At 37.7% G+C, this 20,080-nt stretch overlaps 1 protein-coding gene across 4 annotated transcripts in view; it reads left to right on the top strand.

Annotated features, from left to right (window-relative positions):
• JMJD1C (jumonji domain containing 1C) overlaps window positions 1–19,834 on the top strand; it is a 327,885-nt gene extending 308,051 nt beyond the window's left edge. For all 4 annotated transcript variants that reach the window (XM_077894677.1, XM_077894675.1, XM_077894674.1 and 1 more), the window contains 7 exons: window positions 284–374; window positions 855–985; window positions 1,362–1,484; window positions 6,809–6,948; window positions 8,204–8,380; window positions 18,088–18,219; window positions 18,909–19,834. In XM_077894677.1, coding sequence (XP_077750803.1) covers window positions 284–374; window positions 855–985; window positions 1,362–1,484; window positions 6,809–6,948; window positions 8,204–8,380; window positions 18,088–18,219; window positions 18,909–18,998 — 884 coding nt within the window. In that variant the 3' untranslated portion in view covers window positions 18,999–19,834. The remainder of the gene's footprint in view (window positions 1–283; window positions 375–854; window positions 986–1,361; window positions 1,485–6,808; window positions 6,949–8,203; window positions 8,381–18,087; window positions 18,220–18,908) is intronic.
• The last annotated feature ends 246 nt before the right edge of the window (window positions 19,835–20,080 follow it).

The raw sequence follows: 20,080 nt of genomic DNA, 5'->3' as shown, positions 1-20,080 counted from the left end.
TTAGAAAATTAAAAGTAAAAATGTAAGACTAACTTCAATAACCCCTGTAAACAGACTTTTAAAGAATATTTTTGCAATATTACAGATATCTAAATACATAAGGAACAGGAGTCCTAATACTGTATAAGTACATAAGAAGTTAAACTCAGTAAGCAAGCATTCATTAAATACCTACTATATGACAATCAAGTCATTCATTTTACATCTCTTCCTTCCTCTCCAAACATTAATAAAAATTAAAAGGCAGAGATTACCTTTTAATAATAAACTGCATTCTTTATAGAACGACAAAAAACAAAAAGTGGAGAAACAGTTGTTTTAAAATTGAAAGATTGCCCTTCAGGAGAAGACTTCAAGACTATGATGCCAGCAAGGTATATATTTTAAAACTTGTTATTTTAACTGTTGGGTTTTTGAAATTGAGCTGAGAGTATCCCCAGAAGAAGCATAAGGAATTCTACGTATTTGACCTTCAGGCATTTTCTTTGCCAATTAAAAATAAATTAAGAACAAAACCCAATCTCTGTAGTCTCAGCCGGATAAAGTCTTTATGTTGGGATTTAAAAGAAAGAATGCTAATATCTCAAAGGACATGGAGTCCTGTTTGGGATCTCCCTTCTCTTGGTGTTTTTAATTTGCTGTGATTAGAGAAACAGAATTGCAGTTTTAGTCAATCATTTCTTGCCCTTGTGTTAGGCATTCATTTAAACTTAATGAAGTCAAAGAAAGTGTTGCTTGTCAGAAACCTTATGGAAAGGTTGTATTATGTTTTCAGCAACCTGAAAATTGTGTATATGAAAGCATGTAAGAATGTAAATCTGTACTCAAAAAAAGTCCATGTTGTTATTCTTCAGATATGAAGATCTTTTAAAAAGTCTGCCATTGCCAGAATATTGTAATCCGGAAGGAAAATTTAACTTGGCCTCTCACTTGCCAGGATTTTTTGTACGCCCTGATCTAGGACCCAGATTGTGCAGTGCCTATGGTAGGTATATATTTGCATTTTCATGAACTTGGAATTATATGAAATTTTAACTTCTGTCCAACAATAAATTGTCTAATGATATTTAGGTTCTACTAAATCTGTTTTTTAGCAATCCATTGAAATCTTTTTTTCCTATCAAACAGTATATTAGAAATTAATAGCCAATATAGTTAAGTACTTGCTAATTCCTTGCAAGATATTTACATTTTCTATTAATTTGATTTTTATGAAAATTTATTGGATTGTGGCTCTTGAGGAGGTTTTGGAACAAGTAAATCTAAAGCTCAAATTACATTTAACAAATTTTCCTCATAGAGCTGATTTTAGAGGGAATATGTAAGACATTCAGTCCAATAAAATTTTGTTTTTTACATAGGTGTAGCTGCTGCTAAAGATCATGACATAGGAACAACAAATCTCCATGTTGAAGTTTCTGATGTTGTAAATATTCTAGTCTATGTTGGCATAGCAAAGGGAAATGGCATTCTCTCAAAAGCAGGTAAAGAAACTTGAAAAACAGTGGTCTTTGAAATGAAATTGAATAACCACATACACACACACACAAAGATTTATTATCCAGAGTGTCAAGCCTCTGAGTAAATAGCAAGGATTGCAAAAAGAATTGCAGTGGATATACGGGTATTCTAATCTTTATTACTTTAAGAGTGCTAGATTTACCTTTTTTCAATATAATAGGAATTTAAATTTTAAGAATGAATATATTTATTTGCTCCTTTTCTATCTTTAAATGTTCCATTTGTGAAAATATACTCTTAGACTTACTTTTTATTATAAACACTTTATTAGAGAATAGAAACTGGGTCCTGGGGTTCTAAAGATGATTTAAGATTTGGTTTTTGCCTCAGGCATTCTTCATTTTTTCCCCATCTATCAGAGAGAGAAGGGATATTTTCTCCTAAATAGACATAACCTAGGGATCCCTGGGTGGCGCAGCGGTTTGGCGCCTGCCTTTGGCCCAGGGCGCGATCCTGGAGACCCGGGATCGAATCCCACATCAGGCTCCCGGTGCATGGAGCCTGCTTCTCCCTCTGCCTGTGTCTCTGCCTCTCTCTCTCTCTCTCTCTCTCTGACTATCATAAATAAATTAAAAAAAAAAAAATAGACATAACCTTTCTATCCAGTGTATATAGGTCTTAGATTTCATCCTCTGGATTTCTTTCTAAAACCTTGTTCCATCTGCTAACCCCTTCTGTATGTAAATAGATGTTTAAACCTTTCCTCTCCACTGGCTTATCTTCTTCAGGATAGGAGTGCACTCTAGACTGTTCTTTCTCAGAAGAAAACCTTCAAATCTAGTCTTCCTAGCCACCATCCTATAGCTCCTGTCTTTGTAACAAATTCTTTGCTGTCTTTGTCAACTCTTAGTCACATTTAAAAAGCAGGTTAGCCAAAAAAAAAAAAAAAAAAGGTTGGCCTTATACCTGCTGCCTCACTGAAATTACTATTGCTGCAGCCCTCCCTAATATTCACAATTGAATAAGTGTTTTCATTGGTTTCTTTCTGGTCTTCTTAATGCTTGCCCCTCTAAAATAAATGGCACTGTTAATCACAATCACTGCCTATTCTTCAAATACTGCCCTTGGCTTCTGTGATACTACTCCCCTAGTTCTTATTGACTAACCTTATGGAATCCCAAGGCTTTTCTAGAGTCAGAGAATTTTTTTTTTTTAACATTTTCTAGTTTATGTGTACTTCATGTGAAATTCTATGCATGACCCAACCACCATATCCATCACCAGTTCTTTTTTTTTTTTTTTAATTTATTTTTTATTGGTGTTCAATTTACTAACATACAGAATAACCCCCAGTGCCCGTCACCCATTCACTCCCACCCCCCGCCCTCCTCCCCTTCTACCACCCCTAGTTCGTTTCCCAGAGTTAGCAGTCTTTACGTTCTGTCTCCCTTTCTGATATTTCCCTCACATTTCTTCTCCCTTCCCTTATATTCCCTTTCACTATTATTTATATTCCCCAAATGAATGAGAACATATAATGTTTGTCCTTCTCCGACTGACTTACTTCACTCAGCATAATACCCTCCAGTTCCATCCACGTTGAAGCAAATGGTGGGTATTTGTCGTTTCTAATAGCTGAGTAATATTCCATTGTATACATAAACCACATCTTCTTTATCCATTCATCTTTCGTTGGACACCGAGGCTCCTTCCACAGTTTGGCTATCGTGGCCATTGCTGCTATAAACATCGGGGTGCAGGTGTCCCGGCGTTTCATTGCATTTGTATCTTTGGGGTAAATCCCCAACAGTGCAATTGCTGGGTCGTAGGGCAGGTCTATTTTTAACTGTTTGAGGAACCTCCACACAGTTTTCCAGAGTGGCAGCACCAGTTCACATTCCCACCAACAGTGTATGAGGGTTCCCTTTTCTCCGCATCCTCTCCAACATTTGTTGTTTCCTGCCTTGTTAATTTTCCCCATTCTCACTGGTGTGAGGTGGTATCTCATTGTGGTTTTGATTTGTATTTCCCTGGTGGCAAGTGATGCAGAGCATTTTCTCATATGCATGTTGGCCATGTCTATGTCTTCCTCTGTGAGATTTCTGTTCATGTCTTTTGCCCATTTCATGATTGGATTGTTTGTTTCTTTGGTGTTGAGTTTAAGAAGTTCTTTATAGATCTTGGAAACTAGCCCTTTATCTGATATGTCATTTGCAAATATCTTCTCCCATTCTGTAGGTTGTCTTTGAGTTTTGTTGACTGTATCCTTTGCTGTGCAAAAGCTTCTTATCTTGAAGTCCCAATAGTTCATTTTTGCTTTTGTTTCTTTTGCCTTCATGGATGTATCTTGCAAGAAGTTACTATGGCCGAGTTCAAAAAGGGTGTTGCCTGTGTTCTTCTCTAGGATTTTGATGGAATCTTGTCTCACATTTAGATCTTTCATGCATTTTGAGTTTATCTTTGTGTATGGTGAGAGAGAGTGGTCTAGTTTCATTCTTCTGCATGTGGATGTCCAATTTTCCCAGCACCATTTATTGAAGAGACTGTCTTTCTTCCAATGGATAGTCTTTCCTCCTTTATCGAATATTAGTTGCCCATAAAGTTCAGGGTCAACTTCTGGATTCTCTATTCTGTTCTACTGATCTATGTGTCTGTTTTTGTGCCAGTACCACACTGTCTTGATGACCACAGCTTTGTAGTACAACCTGAAATCTGGCATTGTGATGCCCCCAGATATGGTTTTCTTTTTTAAAATTCCCCTGGCTATTCGGGGTCTTTTCTGATTCCACACAAATCTTAAAATAATTTGTTCTAACTCTCTGAAGAAAGTCCATGGTATTTTGATAGGGATTGCATTAAACGTGTATATTGCCCTGGGTTCCATCACCAGTTCTTTATCTAAAGCCAAGAATGCATCTAAAGCTTAATGATTTGGTGCTGAGGACATGAGGGTTCCTATAGTATTCACAGTATTTGACAGCTTCTGTAAAACACAACCTAAATTCCCCCAAAACTAGAAACTCATTTTTATATGTTTCTCAGCTTCCTAAATTGACACTTGATTATAATTGATAAACTCTTTGCCTCCCCTACTCCCAAGAATTTGAGAGTTAGGCACACTTAGGTTGTAGTCCCAGCTCTAAAACAAAAATGTGTGACTTATGGTTCAAATTGCTTATTTTTTCAAAGCCTGCGATGACACAGAGTTAATTATCTCTTTTGTACCTCATTGTACTTGTTCAACCCCTATAGCATGTATTCTAAAATACAGAAATTATACCTGTTTTTCTCCTCTATTAGTCTTTCATGTCCTTAAAGCCTGAGACTTCATTATCAATTTTCGGTTCTGCTCACCTCCCATCCCTCGTTTGTAATGTAGGATTTGGTCTTTTGAGAAAACATTCATCATTTTAATCCATGGCTGTCTTTATCTAAAGATTTTTGCATTTCTTTATAGATATCATAAAAGAAAGTGTTTTAGGGTTAATGTTTAAAACACCCCAAGAAATACTGACCTACTTAAAGCATGTGCTTTTTCCTTCACCTATAATGGCTCTCATACCTCCTTGTCTCCCTGGCAAATACCTTCAAAGTGTAGCTCATATTGTCTTCTCCCTCTAGAGGCCTAAACTTTCTCTTCCCCAATAATCCCCTGTCTTTTTTTTTTTTTTTTTTTTTAATTTGAGAGAGAGACCATGAGTAATGGGGAGTGGCATAGGGAGAGGGAGAAGCAAACTCCCCATTGAGCAGGGAGCTGATGTGGGCTCAATCCCAGGACCCTGAGACCATGACCTGAGCTGAAGGCAAACACTTAACCGAGTCACTCAGGTGTCCCACCCCTCCTCCCTTTTTGTAATTCACAGAGCAGTAAGATTTAAAGAAAAAAAAAGGGGGGGAAATCATTCTGAGGTTGCCAGTTTATAATTTTGTTAATACATAACATTTGAGAACTGAACCAGTCTTTGTGTACCTTTCGTACTCCTGTGATTGCATTTACCTCACTGTGTGGTTTTTTTGTTTATTTTGCTACATTTATTAATACTCTATTTTCCTCTGTGAAGTCTTAACTGGGTCTTTGTTTAGCTCTAATCCCCAACATTCTACAACAGTGTCTGGCATACATTGTAAACACTTAATGTCAAATAAAGAAATCCTTGCTTGCTTCTCCCTCTGCCTATGTCTCTGCCTCTCTCAGTGTCTTTCATGAATAAATAAATAAAATCTTTTTTTTTTTTTAAGATTTTATTTATTTATTCATGGGAGACACAGAAAGGGAGAGCGAGGCAGAGACACAGGAAGAGGGAGAAGCAGGCTCCATGCAGGGAGCCTGATGTGGGACTTGATCCCAGGACTCCAGGATCATGCCCTGGGCCAAAGGCAGGAGCTAAACTGCTGAGCCACCCAGGGATCCCCTAAATAAAATCTTTAAAAAAAAATCCTTGCAATCAACTTTAAACATAAAAAAGAATTTACTGTTACAAATTAGGAAACACCTGATGTATTCTTTGTAGCAAGCAATAAATTTCTTTGACTCTCAAAAGAACATTCCTTTAAAATATTCGCTGTAGTTGGGGCACGTGAGTGACCCAGTCAGTTAAACATCCAACTCTTGGTTTCCACTCAGGTCATGATCTCAGGGTCATGAAATCGAGCCCTGTGCCGGGCTCCACACTGAGCTGGGGCCTGCTTAGGATTCTCTTTCTCTTCCTCCCTCTGCCTGCCCTCCCCAAAATAAAAAGTAAAATAGAGGTTATGATCCTTGCCTGCTTTACTAAGTAGTTAGTTGTGGTTATGAAAGTCTTTTGTAAGTTATGAAATGCTGTATGAGTACAAATCATTGTTAGAACCACACCCTTGGGACAGGAAGAAAGTTGGTGAAGTTTGAGTTAGAAACCCTCAAAGTTGGGATCCCTGGGTGGCGCAGAGGTTTGGCGCCTGCCTTTGGCCCGGGGCGTGATCCTGGAGACCCGGGATCGAATCCCACGTCGGGCTCCCGGTGCATTGAGCCTGCTTCTCCCTCTGCCTGTGTCTCTGCGCCTCTCTCTCTCTCTCTGTGACTATCATAAATAAATAAAAATTAAAAAAAAAAAAAAAAAAAGAAACCCTCAAAGTTTTTATCTTGTTCCTTGATTTGCAGAAAACAAATGATCTGGGAGAATTCCTGTTACTCTGTCCCTTGTTACACATGGTCGGTGTTTTCCATTCTATAGCAGTTTAACTGAGTGTACCTCCTCTTTAAGAGTCCTGATCTAGTTAGGCACTGTGCTGTTCTGATAGATCAATTCTAGGACACTTGGCTTTCTGGGGTCTTTATTGACCAATTTGAAAATACTCTCCTATGTTTCAGGAATACTCAAGAAATTTGAGGAAGAAGATTTGGATGACATTTTAAGAAAACGATTGAAGGACTCAAGTGAAATACCTGGTGCTCTGTGGCATATTTATGCAGGGAAAGACATTGATAAGATAAGGGAATTTCTTCAAAAGGTATACATTTAGGTTGCAAATAGTTTCTTTCTTTACCTTGAGCAAGGACTTTGTAATTTTTACTGGAGCTTCATTTAGCATTCAGGAATATAAGATCATTAAATAGTTTTACTTCAGAAAAGGAGGGGACTTCTTACTATTGTTGAAAGTCAAAAGCTCCTTTCTTTTGTTCCTTTTAAAGCCCATTTCATGTTGAGGTATTTGAATGGCAACTTCTTTCAGTTGCTAATGATCCCTATCTTCTTATAGTGAAGAACTAAACTGTTGATGAGTCAGGTGTTACCCTTGGTGAAATGTGGTGAAAATTACAGGATATAAAAACTAGTATGTCTTAGAAACATCTAAACAAGGTGTAGGACCTTTCTTTTTTTTTTAATTTGATTAATAGTTTTGGCTTTTGACATAGGCTGCCAATTGCTGCCACATCAATTGCTGTATATATTTGAATAGACTGAAATTTTAGTAATTGTACTTTTTAGTTAGACACTGAAAGTGACATGAATTTGGAATAATTCAACCTTTTGCTCAGATATTTACTAAACATGCAATTACAGGGATTTCTTGTAAGGGACTATCACTGCTGATTTTATTATATACTTCATTTTCCATCAGAATGGATTTAAGGTTTGTCTCTGTTCAGTATGAAGTGAAGGAGCTATAGCTCTGTACCTACTATCTTATCCCAGAATACCTATCAATATTTTAATTTTAAAATATTGTAAATTATGCTTCTTAAAAGCAGAATGATTATTGCACTGGTTTGTAAAAGGATCCCTTGAAATTGACTTGTCAAAGGTTAGAAGGTTAGCACCATTTACCTACATTTTGTACTACATTTTTAAAAAAGGCAAGATCAGGAAGTGTTTTAAGAAGAAGTCCATACAGATAGTTTGGCTTTTGGGGGAAAAAAGAAGCTATTAAACCTGAGCTTTTCCTAATCTCTGTGCTATGCTTTTGAAACAATCATAAAGAAGAAACCAGATGGTTGGTAACTTTATGGTGGATGGAAGAGGTGAGGAGGTAGTAGTATGACTCACTTTATTAACAGCATCTCAATGTGCAATATTGTTTTAATATCCTTTGGCTTTTCCAATTGTTGTAGAATATTATTTAACTTAAGTGCATACATTGTTCCATAAGATTCTAAGAATAAAAGATGGTTATTGTAAAGAAAATTGAAATATAACCAAACAGGATTTACCATTTCCCTTACTTAAAATTGAGGTATATATTTTAATTTTAATCCATATTGCAGATTTCAAAAGAACAGGGCCTTGAAGTTCTACCAGAACACGATCCAATACGTGACCAAAGTTGGTATGTGAACAAAAAGCTCCGCCAAAGACTACTTGAGGAATATGGAGTCAGAACCTGTACTCTTATTCAATTCCTTGGTGATGCCATTGTCTTACCAGCAGGAGCACTTCATCAGGTACGTAAACACTTAACTTCTCACACATCTGTTACTTGAAGGAACCAATTCTGAAAAAGAAATTGTTGGGAATCCCTGGGTGGCGCAGCGGTTTGGTGCCTGCCTTTGGCACAGGGCGCAATCCTGGAGACCCGGGATTGAGTCCCACATCAGGCTCCCAGTGCATGGAGCCTGCTTCTCCCTCTGCCTGTGTCTCTGCCTCTCTCTCTCTCTCTCTCTCTCTCTCTCTCTCTCTGTGACTATCATAAATAAATTAATTAATTTTAAAAAATTTTTTAAAAAAAGAAATTGTTCTGATAAGAGAATGACCCGCACCCAATTTGCTTTCATTAAGAAATCACGAAAATAGCTTTCCAGTGCTTGAAGAGATCGGACGTAATTAAATGCTTTGAGAACTTAAAATTGTTTCAGTGTGAGCCAAATTTCCATTTTTGTATTGTTTCTGGTTTAGTGGATTAAAATCTCATTTTTAAGACTTAAGGGAGAAATAAGAGATACTATATATTCAGTTCTCAGAAGTGAGACTTAACACTTAAGAATTAAGACTTAAGAGATCACACATTTTCTAAGGCACCAAATTGAGCAGAATGAAGTGTCAGCTAAACCATTCCATAATTCAGGCTTTTAGTGTAAACTCTCGCCTTATTAGTTTGCCAACATAGCAATAGCATGTCCAAAGAAAGATGATACATAATTTTTATAGCTGTTGATCTGTAACATTTAAAAACAAAAATAAACACATTGTCTTTGTTGCTGTGGCTTAACTATGTGGCACCTGGGAAAATGGCATGGAATAGATAGTGGGCATGGAGGATTGGATTAAGAACATACAGTGGATTCCTATAAATAGACTGCAGCTACCACAGACCAGCTTAGCCCTCATAGTAACAGAGTATGGAGAGGAAACCCAGAACCCCAAATGTTAGTTCACTTCAGAGTTGGTTCTTCACCTTTCCTACCACCTAGTAATTGAGATGTATCTGATCTATGTACTTTTATCAAGGAATGATTTCCACATTTTATGTAACTACATAAGCAATTACTGCCTGTTGAGCATTGTGACACCAGTATATAATAGCACAAATATTGCTTAAGTGATAATAGTTGCTTAGTTTTTAATATGTCAAACTCAGGGCTGAATTTTTCATTTCTACATATCAGATAGCATTTAAGAAAATGGTACATTAATCTTTTTGTAAATAGAAAGAATTCTTTGATAATACAAGATAAGTTCCCTTGAAAAGCCTTACATATTTAATTTATCCAGTATCTATTTTTTTTTAAGATTTTATTTATTTATTCATGAGACACAGAGACACAGGCAGAGAGAGGCAGGCTCCATGCAGTGAGCACAACGTGGGACTCGATCCCAGGTCTCCAGGATCACACCCTGGGCTGAAGGCGGCACTAAACCACTGAGCCACCTGGGCTGCCTCAATATCTATTTTCTTAAAGTTAAACCGGTGCAGTTTTTTAAACAGAGGTATAATTTCAGTGCACAGTTCTCCAAGTTTTGACTAATATATCATTAGGTAACAACACAACAAAATATCAAACACTTCCATCACTCTTAAAAATTCCCTACTACCCTTTTTTACTCAGCTTCTCCCATCTGACATTCCTTTTTTGTTTTTCCATCTGACATTCCTACAACTGCTTATGTTTTTCTCCTGTAGTTCTGCCTTTATTGAATGTCATAGAATATGTAGCTTTTGAGTCTAACTTTTCTTATTCACCATATAAAACATTTGAGATTCATCCATGTTCGATATACCAGTAGTTGGATCTTTTTAATTGCTGGCTAGTTGTTCATTGTATAAATGTAACAGTTTTTTTAAGCCATTCACCAAAGAACGTTCGGTGGTTTCTAGGCTGGGACAATAATAGGTAAAGCCACCAAAAACATTTGCATACAGGTTTTTCTTTTTAAAGATTTTATTTATTCGAGATAGCAGGAGCAGGGGGAGCAGAGGGAGGGAAAAACAGGGAGCCCGACACTGGGGGCTCAATCCCAGGACCCTGGGATCATGACCTGAGCTGAAGGCAGACAGTTAACCAACTGAGCCATCCAAGCTCCCCATCATACAGGTTTTTCTATGAACATCAGTTTTTATTTCAGTTGGATAAATACCAAGTAATGGAATTTCCTGGTCATATAATAAATGTATGATTAACTTTATAAGAACCTGCCAGGTGGTTCTCTAAAGTCATATCATTTTCTATTCCCCAAAGTAATCTATATGAGTTCCATTTCCTCTGCTTATTGGCAGTATTGTTTTTAAGCATATGAATAAGTGTGCATTGGTATCACATTGTAGTTTCAGTTTACTCTTTCTTAATAACTATGTTTAGCATCTTTTCATGTGCTGATTTGCCATCATCTACATATCTATTTTGGTTAATCTTTGTGTTCAAGTATTTTATACATTTTTGCAGTTAGGTTTTCTTTGGGGGGGGTTCATTTTTCTTACTGAGTTTTGAGTAGTGTTCTTAACTACTCTACTTTATAAGCTCTTTATCTGATATTCTCCTGAACTGTGACTTGTCCTTAACATTTGCTTAATGGTGTCTTCCAAAGAGCAGTGTTTTAATTTTGATGAAGTTCAGGTGATCAATTTTTTCTTTTATGTATCAGACTTTTATTGTTGTATACTCATAGTTACTGCCTAGCTCAAGATCACAAACATTTTCTCTTACATTTTCTTCTAGAAGCTTTATTGTTGTTAGTCTTAAATTTAGATCTGTAATTCCTTTTTAGTTAATTTCTGTACATAGAGCAAAGTATGGACCAAGGTTCGAATTTTTTTTTACATATGAATAGTTTAAGTTTAGTTTTTCTTAGTATTATCTATTGAAAAGACTATTTTCAAATAATTTTTATTTTGAAATGTAATACAGTTATATGATTTTTAAGAATCCAAATAGTACAAAAGGATTCACAGTAAAAATTCGATCTTTTTCTCACCTTTGCCCTCTGTTCCCCTCCTTCAGAAGCATTCACTGTTTACCACAGAGATTCTATGCCATGTACATGTCTGTCTGCCACTGCTTTTGTATGGGGAGAGACCATGTGTTCTCAAAATAGTAGGCAGAGTGATCCTTTTAAAAAGTTTAGCTCACATAACACTGCTCAAAGCTTTACAAGGCCCTAAATGATCTGCATTTGTATCTTGTCCATGCCCTCATGTGTACACACATAAACTACCCCCTTCACTGCTTTCCTTCCTTCTCCCTGGCCACCCTGCCCTATCTATGGTTTTCACATACACCATGCAGGTTTCCACTCCAGGGCCATTGTGCTTACTAATCCTTTAGCCTGGAATTCTTTTTTTCAGATATCTGTAATAAGACTTGCTTCTTCACATTCTTTAAAGGTTTGTTTATTCAAATGTCACCTTCTTCAGTGAGGTCTTCCCTAACACCCTAGTTTAAAAGTGCAAATTGTGTCTTCCGATTCCCAGTCATCTTCCCTGCTTTATTCTCCTCCATTTTGATCATCACCTCCTGACATTACTCATAATTTATTTGCTTTGTTTATTGTCTTTTAATCCCCACTGGAATATAAGGTTCATGAAGACAGAGTTTTCTGGTTTTTTTTCATTGCTTTCTCCTATGTTTAGAATAATGCACTTAAATATTTGTAAGTCCTGACAGCCTGAAAATATGTTCTCCTGTACAACATTTCACACATGTATAGATAAAAACAAAGTTATGACTTTACGTAATTTATATATATTGTGCTCTTTGTACAAACATGTAAATTTTAGCCTTTTCCTGGATGTGTCTTCTCTGGCTACTTCAGGAAAGTTTACGTAGGTTGGATTCTAACTTTCAATTATGACTATAGACATGAGTACATAGAACAATATGTTTTCTTTTGAGATACATAGGAATATCACTTAGATTCTAGAGAGCAAATTTCATCATAGATTTCTAGAGTATAAAAGATGTTATACTTAAATATACTGAAGCAGCATGTATAACCTAGACTGGCAAATTCTATTTTGAGCTCTGCTACTAACTTGCTCAGTGTTCCAAGACCACTCTGCTACATATTTGGCATAAAATTGCCAGCTATAAGCACAAAAATTTGTCTTTTCCTTATGTGGTGTGATAATGACACATGGTTATTTGTACTCTGTAAAGAGGGTGTTGTCCATGACTCAGAAGTGATGATCATGTAGTTTTGAGAGAATTAAAAGGAAGTAAGAACTCTCTGTTCACAGTATTAACTTGAATTTGAGATGTATGATTATTTACAACTTAGTTCTTAGAGGTCCTGAAAACTTCATTGATGACTTCACTTCCAATATACTATAGGTAGCTCTTAAAATCAACCAGAACTCTTTTTTTTTTTTTTTTTAATTTTTAATTTGTATTTATTTATAGTCACAGAGAGAGAGAGAGAGAGAGAGAGAGAGAGAGAGGGGCAGAGACACAGGCAGAGGGAGAAGCAGGCTCCATGCACCGAGAGCCTGATGTGGGATTCGATCCCGGGTCTCCAGGATCGTGCCCTGGGCCAAAGGCAGGCGCCAAACCGCTGCGCCACCCAGGGATCCCAACCAGAACTCTTAAGTTAGTACTTCTCGTGTGTTAGCATACATCAGAATTTCCTAGAAGGTTTGATAAAACAGATTGCTGGACCCAACCACCAGAATTTTTGATTCAGTGGGTCTGAGGAAGAACATGAAATTTTACATTTTCTAACAAGTCCCCAGGTAATGCTTCTGTTTACTCTCTGAGGACCATGCTTCAAGAACCATTGGCAGATAGGGAAGTCCTTGCAAACCCAAGGCACCTATCAAAAAATGGTTTTGACCAGATGATACATTGTATTCTTTGGTTTGTCAGCAGGGAGTACCTTGAGTACCCACACTGAGTAGCCACAACCCTCCATATATATTAAGAATGGATGCCTGGGTGTCTCAGTGGTTAGGCATCTGCCTTTGACTCAAATCCCGCGTTGGGCTCCCTGCGTGGAGCCTGCTTCTCCCTCTGCCTGTGTCTCTGCCTCTCTCTCTCTCTCTCTCATGAATAAGTAAATATATAATATTAAAAAAAAAGAACTACTCTACAATTGCAGGTTTAATCTTTAACATTTTTTGATGTTTGCCACACATCACAGAGTGTATCTGTGAAACCCTAGTGTATCACTAGATGGAGCAAGTGGACCCTGACCTCCAGGATTTACTTTGTCTTAGCTCTAATACCTGATGTTCTCAGTGGCATTCATTCATTCATTCATTCATTCATTCATTCATTCATATTTTTTGGTTTGTTTTGAAGATTTTATTTATTTGAGAGAGAGCATGAGCAGGGGGGAGGGCAGAGGCAGAGGGAGAAGCAGATTAACCACTGAGCAGAGAGCCTGACAGGGAACTCGATCCCAGGACCCTAAGATATGACCAGAGCCAAAGGCAGAAACTGACTGAGCCACCCAGGTTCCCCAGTGGCCTTCATTTTAAACAGCAACAATTTAAAACAAAAAAAAAAAAACACAAAATCTTCTTTTTTTTTTTTTTTTTTTTTTTAAAGATTTTAGTTATTTATTAGAGTATGAGTGGGGAGAGGGGAAGGGGCAGATAAGAAGGAGGCTCCCCAGTGATCAGAGAGCCCAACATGGGGCTCAATCCCAGGACCCTGCAGATCATGACCTGGTCCAAAAGCAGCCACTTAACTGAGCCACCCAGGGACCCTGCCACAAAATCTTTATGATAAATTTGTCCTTAGCTGTTTACCTTAATCATGTTTGGTCATTCATAGTGAGTTTATAATACTCCTAAGTTGTGAATTCTCTGCATTCATAATGCTAAAAGGACTTTGGCAAAACCTTTCACTTTTTTTTTTTTTTTTTTTAAGATTTTGTTTCTTCATGAGAGACACAGAGAGAGAGAGACAGAGACACAGACAGAGCGAGAAGCAGGCTCCTCAAGGAGAGCCCGATGTGGGATTCGATCCCTAGACTCCGGGACCACACCCTGAGCTGAGGGCAGACAACCTCTGAGCCACCCAGGCATCCCAAAACCTTTTACTCTTAGTCACTATGTATACCACAGTGACTGTGTCAAGATATAATAGCCTTCCTACTGTGAACACAAAGAGTTACATTTTCTAAACATTTCCTATTTATGATTACAATTGATCCCATAGGCAAGTATGAATAAGACAGTTTGTCAAAGGAGTAAAATGTAATTGACTCAGATGGCCAGAAAAAGGTATTAAGTAGAATGAGAAGTTAAAAAAGGTTCTGCTTTTAACACTAAACCTTGTCTCTTCAAACTAACCTGTAAGCCTTTAAGCAAAATCTATCAGGTTGAGGTCATTAGAAAGTATCATAGCATTTTTAAGCACTAATAAAAGTCACAGTTCAAAAGTGATTTTAAAATAACCATGAACTGGCAAAAACTGACAGAATCAACTTTTCTAGAACTGTGGAATCTAATCCAAAGTTACATCAATCGAGGACTATTCAGTGAAGAAAAGGGCAGCTGATTTGGGACAGTTAAGGAAATCTCTGACAGGTCACTGGCTGACCACTGAGATAACAGACTTCAGTGATCACACCCAACAAAGAACACAGTCTGCAAGAATAGTGTGGAAAAGTCACAAAGAAATGTATGACTAAGGCCTTGTCCGACAATCAGCAGCAAACCCTGAGGCAGAAAAAGAATCTTATTTCCAGTAGCCACATTATAATGTTCAGGTGTCCAGTTTTCAGCAAAAAGTTGTAAGACAAATGGAAGCCATACAGTATGCCTATTCATAGGGGAAAACAGTCGGGATCCCTGGGTGGCGCAGCGGTTTGGCGCCTGCCTTTGGCCCAGGGCGCGATCCTGGAGACCCGGGATCGAATCCCACGTCAGGCTCCCAGTGCATGGAGCCTGCTTCTCCCTCTGCTTCTCCCTCTGCCTATGTCTCTGCCTCTCTCTCTCTCTCTCTCTCTCTCCTCTATGTGACTATCATTAAAAAAAAAAAAAAAAAAAAAAACATAGGGGAAAACAGTCAGCAAAAACTGTCTTTTAGGAAGTCCAGACATTGGACTTACTAGACATAGACTTGAAGTCAACAGCCTTTTATTTTTTTATTTTTTTTTATTTTTTTGAAGTCAACTGTCTTAAATGTGCTCAAAGAGCTAAAGGAAACTGGTAAAGAAAATCAGGAAGATGGCATATGAACAAAATTAGAATATTGATGAAGAGACAAATTCTAAAACAGTAGAACTAGACATGCTCAAAGAAAGGTACATGCCAGAACTTTTGAAGGACTTAATCCCCACGGGCATGTTCACGTAAGTGAAAGACGTAACAAGACAGGACATCTGGAGGCTGTATGCTGGTATGACTGAATTAATATAGGACCGTACAGCATCTGTTCGACAAGATGTTACAGGAGCTGGGTTCCTTTCGGCTTGCCATTTGTTGGCTGATTTATCTTGGAACAGGCACTGAAGTTCTTATCCATAGTTTCCTGCTCTGTGAAATAGAGCATCTGTTCTAGAAACATATAGTAAAGATCCAATGAGACTGTATAGCAGTGCTGAGAATGTGAGGACTCACTATGTTCATCCTGCAAAGGAACCAGCAACCTAATGATTAAAGGAAGAGAATTTTTTTTTTTAAGATTTTATTTATTCATGAGAGACATAGGCAGAGAGAGAAGCAGGCTCCCCGCAGGTATCCTGATAAACGGGTATCATGATCCCAGGATCATGACCTGAGCTAAAGGCAGACACTCAACCACTGAGCCACCCAGATGCCCCAAGAATGTTTATTTATGCTACCAAGTTGTCAGTAGAAGGACATTACTTGACTTAAAGAAGTCTGCAAGCTTGAGCAGCTGTCCAGGTCAGACATCATACCCAGAGGAAGAATTCCAGCACCTTTGGAATCCATCACACCATTGTCAAATTAGATTTTTTTCAGTCTTCTATTCCTCACTTATATTCTTCTTGTACCTCCCAATTAAACTTACTTTCATCTTACTAAAATTAGGATTGGTGTAGGGGTACCTGGGTGGCTCAGTTGGTTAAGTGTCCAACTCTTGATTTCAGTCAGGTCCTGATCTCAGGGTCATGTGTCAGGCTCCGTGCTCAGTTCGGAGTCAGCTTGTCCCTCTCCTGCTGCTGCTGCTTTCTCTCCCTCTCCTTCTCTTTCTTCCAAGTAAATAATTTTTTTTAATGGAATTAATGTAAACACTTAGTTTTCAGTTATTTCTCCTTTCTCAGGAATTTTATGATATCCTTTCATATCATTCGAAGACAACCTAGAACATCATAAAATCCAGATTGGATCAGCTTGGTCCTTTCTGTCATTATACTAAACATGAATAGGAAACAATTCCAAGAAATAATGAAGTACCGAGTCAGTTTGTACATGGTGTACAAATTACACATAAGACTATTGACTGGCTTCTTGTGAAAACCATTTAGTCAGAGGAGGGACAACTATTGAAAACAGTTGTACTGATGCCACTGGAGCCTAAAGGTATTATCGTTGGTTAATTTGGAAGAAAGGCACAAAAAAAACTAGAATAATTTGAAAACTCCTGTGAGCAATAGATCTGTCTAGAACAGTTCCTCACAAACTAAATTTCATTTCTTTTGCTTTCATTTCCTTTTTTTTTTTTTAAGATTTTATTTATTTATATATTCATGAGACACAGAGAGAGGCAGAGGGAGAACCACGCTCCCTTTGGGGAGCCCGATTCATGACTCAGTCTCAGGACTCCAGGATCTTGACCTGAGCCAAAGGCACGGTCAACCACTGAGCCACCCAGGTGCCCCATTATCTACTTTCTATTGTAAAAGTTAACAGTGAAGGTGCCTGGGTGGCTCAGTCCATTAAGTGTCCGAGTTGATTTTGGCTCATGTCATGATCTCGAGGTTGTGAAATCAAGACCTGAGTTGGGCGCCATGCTCAGCGAGGAGTCTCCTTGAGATTCTTGCCCTCTCCCTCTGCCCTTCCCCCCATTATCATGCTTGTTCTCTCTTTAAAATAAATATTTAGAAAAAAAAGATGGCTGGGTGGCTCAGTCAATTAAGTATCTGCCTTTGGCTCAGGTCATGATCCTAGGGTCTTGGGATCGAGTTCCATATTGAGCTCCCTTCTCAGCAGGGAGTCTGCTTCCCCCTCTGCTCCTCTCCCTCCTTGTGATCTCTCTCTCTCTCTCAAATAAATAAAATCTTTAAAAATAAATGAATAGGGATCCCTGGGTGGCACAGCGGTTTGGCGCCTGCCTTTGGCCCAGGGCGCGATCCTGGAGACCCGGGATCAAGTCCCACATCGGGCTCCCGGTGCATGGAGCCTGCTTCTCCCTCTGCCTATGTCTCTGCCTCTCTCTCTCTGTGTGTGACTATCATAAATAAATTTAAAAAAAAAAGAAGAAAATATTTAAAAATAAATGAATAAATAAAGTTAACAGTGAAATGACCCAAATGCTGTGAAAGCCAAAGGACCAGCAGTAGACATCAGATTGTTTGCACTGAATGGTAAAGCAGATAGTTACCAGTTAGCTTTTTTTTTAATAACACCAAAAAAATCCCTTTTACATTTACGAAAAAGTCTCCACATGAAAGCTTTTCAGTGATGTAGCTCTCATAAAAATAAGGTGTTATGCTTTGAAATGCATTTGATGTTTTAGAGAAAATAAGTTCTGTGGTATTGCTGCCTCCTAAAATTTAGATTTTATTGTTTCTGTTTTGGGGATAGGTACAGAATTTTCACAGCTGTATTCAGGTAACTGAAGATTTTGTGTCTCCAGAACATCTTGTACAGTCATTTCATTTAACACAAGAACTGAGACTTTTGAAGGAGGAAATCAATTACGATGATAAACTACAGGTAAGAAATGAGCTTTCTAAGGAGCTTCTGTTCTGCATGCCTTTTATAAACAGGATGCACGTAGAACAGCTTAGGTGGGGATCCCCGGGTGGCGCAGCGATTTAGCGCCTGCCTTTGGCCCAGGGCGCGGTCCTGGAGACCCGGGATCGAATCCCACGTCGGGCTCCCGGTGCATGGAGCCTGCTTCTCCCTCTGCCTCTCTCTCTCTCTCTCTCTCTCTGATGACTATCATAAAAAAAAAAAAAAAAAAAACAGCTTAGGTGATCACTGCCTACATTGTCATATTAGGATAACAACCACAGATTAACAATATGCATTTAATTGTATGAGTTTTAGTGGCCCTTAGTCTAACTTGCAATTTAACATTTTTTTAACTTTGACTCTTTTTTTTTTTTTAATTTGGCTTTTCTCATTAAGAAAAAAAAATTTTGGGATCCCTGGGTGGCGCAGCGGTTTGGCGCCTGCCTTTGGCCCAGGGCGCGATCCTGGAGATCCGGGATCGAATCCCACATCGGGCTCCCGGTGCATGGAGCCTGCTTCTCCCTCTGCCTGTGTCTCTGCGCCTCTCTCTCTCTCTGTGACTATCATAAATAAATAAAAATTAAAAAAAAAAAATTTTAATATAGCAGTTCTTCATGTGTTACTTTATCTCCAGCTGAAGTGATTAGAAATACCAACATCTCTTTCAGGTTAAAAATATACTGTATCATGCAGTCAAGGAAATGGTGAGAGCTTTGAAGATACATGAAGATGAAGTAGAGGATATGGAAGAAAACTAGGTGTGGTCCATCCAGTTCGATGTTTTTTGGCTGTTGAACTGGAATTACTCTCAGACGATGATATGTATGCACATTGACTTAAGCTTCATAAAACCATCAGTGCCAAGAAATTTCTCTTTTGTAGTAATTACTTGTTACTGATACCGCAGCAGTATAGCATATGTCACAACTCCTGTGATTCAATGTTAGTTATGAAAACAAGCTAAATTTAAAAAGCAGCACTTCATAGCTGTTTTGTATTATAGTGTATATGATGTTTGTGAAAATGCCAGATTTAAAATGATGTATTTATTTTTGAGGAAAAAAAACCCACAAAATTCTATGCTATATTGTTGATCAAGTGTAAATGTGACCTTGTACAGTTTACTAAAATAACTGATATTTTTCACTACATTGAGACAGTTACTGTGAGAATAGGACACAAACACCAGCTATTGCCTGCATTTGGGAAATTGCTGAATCGCACAGCATTCATGTCATAATCAGAAAATTACTGCCAAATAATTGTAAAATTTGTAAAATATGAAGTATATAAAGTAGATACTAAATATGGACACTTCAATATTTTGTTGAAGCTATTGACTGTACAATTAAACATTTTCAAAAGGTGTAATTTATTTAAAATTGTCTCATTTTGGTAAAATTTATGTGAACTTTTAAAGCTAAATATTAAACTTAATATGCTATGTAAATATATACATATATACATTTAATGATGTATTTTTTTAAAACATTGGCTTGCTTTTATTTGTTAAAAGTGCAAGTGTTACATATGGCTTTGTACATTAAAGTTGAAAGGGGTTTTACATTTTCCATTAAAAAGACTTTATCAAAAAATGGCTTGTTCCAGAGTTGTTCTTCCTCTTATGACATACATAATACTAGGGATTCATCATGATGATGACTACTAGCATTTTCTTGTAATACAGCATTCTCTTCTGGAACATTTCTTTTACTCTTAGAAGTTTCCAACTTTTCTTCAGATTTTATGAACCATCATAAGTGCCTCAACTCAATTGTCCTGTGGCCCAACTAAAGAAAGGACTACGAGTAACTCCCATTTGTTATTTATGAACGCATTT

This window comes from Canis aureus, chromosome 4 (genome assembly GCF_053574225.1).
Source record: "Canis aureus isolate CA01 chromosome 4, VMU_Caureus_v.1.0, whole genome shotgun sequence".
Lineage (NCBI taxonomy): Eukaryota > Metazoa > Chordata > Mammalia > Carnivora > Canidae > Canis > Canis aureus.
Note: the sequence above shows the minus strand (reverse complement) of the source record. Positions and strands in the feature narration are given on the sequence as shown.